This window comes from Chrysemys picta, unplaced genomic scaffold (genome assembly GCF_011386835.1).
Source record: "Chrysemys picta bellii isolate R12L10 unplaced genomic scaffold, ASM1138683v2 scaf3087, whole genome shotgun sequence".
NCBI classification, from domain to species: Eukaryota; Metazoa; Chordata; order Testudines; family Emydidae; genus Chrysemys; species Chrysemys picta.
Window position 1 is genome coordinate 1,411 of NW_027055789.1, and position 5,590 is coordinate 7,000.

A 5,590-nucleotide genomic window follows, 5' to 3' on the forward strand; every position below is an offset into this window, starting at 1 on the left:
CAAGGGACTCACCCCAGAGAAGGGTGACCTGTAAAAGACACAAGTGGGCAACACACGAGGCAGTTGAGAGAACAGAGGGACACAAATGGTGCAAACCAACCACAAGGTCACTATGTGGGAATTAGCAAATGTGTTTTTAAAAAAAGTCTTTTCTCACTGCGTCGCTGTCCTGTGAACACCCTGATGTCTTGTAAGGTGTGGGCCCTGAGTGAAACTTTTCCCGCACTCACAGCATCTATAAGGTCTCTCTCCCGTGTGAATTCTCTGATGTACAATGAGGTCTGAGCTCACACTGAAGCCTTTCCCGCACTCACAACACTGATAGGGTCTCTCTCCTGTATGTATTGACTTGCCTGATGTGTAATTAGGGTTGATTTCTGTCTGAACAGTTTCTCACACTCACAGCACTCATAGGTGTCAAGTACCAGGGGGTAGCCGTGTTAGTCTGTATCTACAAAAACAACAAGGAGTCTGGTGGCACCTTAAAGACTAACAGATTTATTTGGGCATAAGCTTTCGTGAGTAAAAACCTCACTTCTTCAGATGCATAGAGTGAAAGTTACAGATGCAGGCATTATATACTGACACATGGAGAGCAGGGAGTTACTTCTCAAGTGGAGAACCAGTGTTGACAGGGCCAATTCAATCAGGGTGGATGTAGTCCACTCCCAATAATAGATGAGGAGGTGTCAATTCCAGGAGAGGAAAAGCTGCTTCTGTAATGAGCCAGCCACTCCCAGTCCCTATTCAAACCCAGATTAATGGTGTTGAATTTGCAAATGAATTTTAATTCTGCTGTTTCTCTTTGAAGTCTGTTTCTGAAGTTTTTTTGTTCAATGATAGTGACTTTTAAATCTGTAATAGAATGACCAGGGAGATTGAAGTGTTCACTTACTGGCTTATGTATGTTACCATTCCTGATGTCTGATTTGTGTCCATTTATTCTTTTGCGGAGGGACTGTCCGGTTTGGCCAATGTACATGGCAGAGGGGCATTGCTGGCACATGATGGCATATATAACATTTGTGGATGTGCAGGTGAATGAGCCCTTGATGGTGTGGCTGATGTGGTTGGGTCCTCTGATGCTGTTGCCAGAGTAGATATGGGAACAGAGTAGGCAACGAGGTTTGCTACAGGGATAGGTTCCTGGGTTGGTGTTTCTGTGGTGTGGTGTGTAGTTGCTGGTGAGTATTTGCTTCAGGTTGGGGGGTTGTCTGTAAGCGAGGACTGGCCTGCCTCCCAAGGTCTGTGAGAGTGAGGGATCATTTTCCAGGATAGGTTGTAGATCGTGGATAATGCGCTGGAGAGGTTTTAGCTGGGGACTGTATGTGATGGCCAGTGGTGTTCTGTTATTGTCCTTGTTGGGCCTGTCCTGTAGTAGGTGATTTCTGGGTACCCGTCTTGCTCTGTCAATCTGTTTCCTCACTTCCCCAGGTGGGTATTGTAGTTTTACGAATGCTTGATAAAGATCTTGTAGATGTTTGTCTCTGTCTGAGGGGTTGGAGCAAATTCGGTTGTATCTTAGGGCTTGGCTGTAGACAATGGATTGTGTGATGTGTCTTGGATGGAAGCTGGAGGCATGTAGGTAAGTGTAGCGGTCAGTAGGTGAGCACTCATAGGGGCGCTCTCCCGTGTGGATCCTCTGATGTGTATTGAGGGCTTTCTTGACAGTGAATTTTCCCCCGCATTCATGGCACTCATAGGGTCTCACTCCAGTGTGGATCCTTTGATGTGTAATAAGAGCTGGACTCTGTGTGAACATTTTTCCACACTCAGAGCACTGATGAGGTATCTTTCCCTTGTGGATATTCTGATGTCCAGTAAGGTCTGAGCTGACAGTGAAGCTTTTCCCGCACTCACTGCATTCGTAGGGTTTCTCCCCTGTGTGGATCCTCTGATGTTTATTAAGGGCTGAGCTCTGAGTGAACCTTTTCCCACACTCACAGCATTCGTAGGGTTTCTCCCCTGTGTGGATCCTCTGATGGTTACTAAGGGTAGAGCTCAGAGTGAAGGTTTTCTCGCACTCACTGCATTCTTGGGCTCTCTCTCCTGTGTGGATTCTCTGATGTTTTAAAAGGCCTGAGTGGTTAGTGAAATGTTTTCCACACTCAGTGCATGTGTCTTTTCTCTCTCCTGTGGGTATTCTCGCCTGGGCTGTGGTTTCCAGGAGGTCCTGGTGAGTTCCCTGACAATTAATGGAGTTACCCACTTTCTCCGCTGGCTGGTTTCTCTGCTCCCTCTCTGGCCTGTGCTGACTCCCACAGGCTTTGCCCTGCACACGATGCCGGGACACATTCCCTCTGGAGCCGTGCGATAATCCCCCAGGTGGTGCCACTTGCTCAGAATCTTCCTGCTGAGGATTCTGCTTCTTCTCCTCACTCACCATCCCAGCACCTGCTGGGACAGAGAGAGAAACCTCAGAGACAGGGATGGAAAGGGGAAAACAACCAAAATTAGAGCTGGAGAGACAGAGAAGAAACCTAGTAGCCGGATTCTCCACAACTCTTCCCCACAGGGGAGAGAGGAGGGGAACAATTCTGCCTCCACATCCCCTCAGGGAGGGAGCTCTGCCAGGTGTCAGTCAGGATGCGCAGGAAGCCATGAGCGACAGCTGCCCTGAGGATACACGGCCTCCTGGGGATACTCCTGAACCCCAAGAGCTCACAAGGCTTTTAGGGACTCCCAGCTGTTTCCTTCGGGCACTGAGAGCTTTGAGTTGGTTTAATGATCCCTCACCTGCGCAGGCACCTCTGGGGATCTCTCCTTCCTCACAGCCCTGGAGATCCGGGACCCACGGCTCCTCCCCTCGTTCCAGCTGGGAGTTCACATCAGGTTTGGAAACTGGACACCCTGCTCAGGAGAAAGGAAACAAGGGAGATCAGGGAATTTATGGGACGTTTCTATTACTTTAACCCCAGCCCATTTTACAGCAGGGAAAGGCTGGGGGCAGCTCCCCAGGTGCAGGAGACTCTGCGTATGAGGGATTTAACTCTCCCCATCTCTGCTGGGAACACACACAGCCAGACACTGCTCAGCAAAGGGGCTCCTAAAACACAGAGACAGGAACTCCACGTTCCAGGAAGTTAAGGCCCCAGCCAGAGGGGAAGTTACCCTGGACCTGCTTCTTCATCCCAGAGAGAAACCCCGAGAGAATGGGGGAGTTGTAGGAGAGTTGGGACCGTTGAGCGCGGGCTGGTGGGATTCAGCGCAGTGAGGAATAGGAGGGACAGGGGGTGTCACCGAATGTCGTATCTCAGGATGTGTCTACACTTGAGACCCCATGACTGGAGTGCTGTAGTGGGTCAGTGTAGATACTCAGCTGTCGGGGTAGGTCATCCACCTCCCCCAGAGGCAATAGCTAGTCCACAGAAGCATCATTTTCTGCATAAAAACCAACTATTCTAACTACCCTAAATTCCACAGGTGCATTCAGATGGCCTTGAAATGTGCTGGTTTCTATGGTCATTCATGGACGGGTTACTGGTCCCAGTATGGGGTGACTGGTTAAAGATGTTCCTGAGATTCAGCCCCACCACCCTAGGCAGCTTTTGACAAAATCATCTTGGTCTTGAAATGTTTTTTGCACACAGCTGGGGCTGAAACTGGTTCTAATTGTCCCTGGACTGATCACAGTCACTTGGCGTTGATCTGTTAATACAGGACACCCCTGTCTTCTGCAGGAAACCAGCTCTGAAAGCCAATAGCTGCGGAATCTGGAATCTCAGAGCAGCACAAGCCAAACTGAGCAGTCGCTGACCTGGAAATGCCCACGTGCTGCCAGACTACGTCCCTAGGAAGTGCGCGAGGGTTGCCAGCAATCTGCTGGCCCAGGGAAAGGTTTGCTCAAGGGGATGGGCTGCGGCCACGGAACCTGAACGACACCCATGAACTGAAGCCTGAGCCCGAGCTCCGATAGCTTTCACACGATGTGTGTGGTGCATTTTTCTTGCATTCGGCAGAAGTTCCTCTTGGAAGCTTTGCCCTTTTATACCCAAATGTTTGTGTGAAGATTAATAGTTTCAAGTTCTCTGAACTAAAAAACCCACTTTCTTGCCCAGTCTGCACTTAAACTTTTTGCAAGCCTAGCTCTGTGTGATGGGGGTGTGAAAAATCACAGCGCTGACCAACACAGCTATGCTGGGAAAAGCTCTAGGGGAGACATACAGCTATGAAGAACCACTGAGAAGAACATGCCACCGTTTGGGTTGTGTTCCACGGATCGGAATACCAGCATTTCCCTGCATGTGTGTCAGCTGTGGATGACTGGGAGCAGCTTGGCAGAGATGTGACTGTGATATGAAGAGAGCTGCATGTAAAACTTGGGGGCCTAGTCTGCCTCATGCCCATGCTAAGGGCTGGAGGCTGGGTCCGTGAAGGTGCACAGGGGTGAGGTCTTGTCACCGAGATTGTCAGCATCCTGGTGACATATGTGCTAGTGATCCTCAGGGCTCAGTGAGAGCTAAGCGAAGTCTGTGACTCAGGAGGAAACCTCGGGGCGAGGGGAAAGGGGTGATCTCACTTTGCAGGTCCGAGCTGGTTTGTGTGGAGTGGGATCAGTGTGTGAGTGCCGGCCAAGGGTCAGAAGTTTCTGTTTGTCACATTGGACCTAAATCCAAGTTTTGCCCTAGCAAAGAGAAGATGTCAGACTTCGTGCTGTGCTGCCCCTGTGCGCTGTCCCAGAGCGTCCTGTAGCAGGGGAGGGCAGAGCGCTAGGGTGTGTGTCACTGGCTTGTTGGGGTGTTGCTGAAACAGGGTAGAGTAGAGGTTGCTTTGTGGAGATGCCATAAGCCTTAACTCTGCATTTCCCCTCCTAAGAACCGAGGGGACAGGAACCCTTACCCAGCGAGGTCACGTTCTCATAGTTCTCCTGCATGATGTCTCTGTAGAGGGCTCTCTGAGCGGGGTCCAGCAGAGCCCCCTGCCCCACGGTGAAATACACAGCCACCTCCTGGAAGCTCACCGGCCCCTGAAACAACAGGTGCCCCCCACTCAGTGCCTGCTGCCCCAGCCACAACTCCACTATTCATGGGGGAAAGGAGCCAATCAAATGGAAGCTCTGAGGGGCTCGCAGTCAGAGACCAACCCCCAAACCACTCATAAGAACGGCCAGCCTGAGTCAGACCAAAGGTCCATCTAGCCCAGTATCCTGTCTGCTGACAGTGGCCAATGCCAGACGCCTCAGAGGGAATGAACAGAACAGGGAATCATCAAGTGATTCACCTGTCGCCTATTCCCAGTTTCTAGCAAACAGAGACCAGGGACACCGTCCCTGCCCATCCCGGCTAATAGCCATCGATGGACCTGCCCTCCATGAATCTATCTGGTACCAGAGCATCCAGGAAACACCCAGGTGAGGGGACGAAGAGAGAGCCCCTGGTCTCTCCCAGCAGATCCGTCACACACCTACTAGCCAGGGGCTGATACAGGAGATGGAGCCCTGGCAGGGTCCAGGGACAATTCCCTGGTAGATACCAACACCCTCCTCATTGCGAGGAGCTGGATATGAAGGGAAGGGCAGGGCCCCTACGCTGCCCCTTTCATATTTCACAGCTGCCGTTGGTCAGTCGGGTCAGGCTCCAGCACTGGGAGC

The 5,590-nt window shown here is 51.2% G+C and overlaps 1 protein-coding gene across 1 annotated transcript; it reads right to left on the reverse strand.

The window, feature by feature from the left end:
* Positions 1-449: 449 nt before the first annotated feature.
* Positions 450-4,966, reverse strand: LOC135980402 (zinc finger protein 383-like; the record flags this gene model as incomplete). Its single annotated transcript, XM_065580409.1, has 3 exons — positions 450-2,394; positions 2,737-2,850; positions 4,840-4,966. Coding segments are annotated over 3 exons (1,989 nt in total), but the record flags the coding sequence as incomplete, so codon positions are not given.
* Positions 4,967-5,590: the final 624 nt, after the last annotated feature.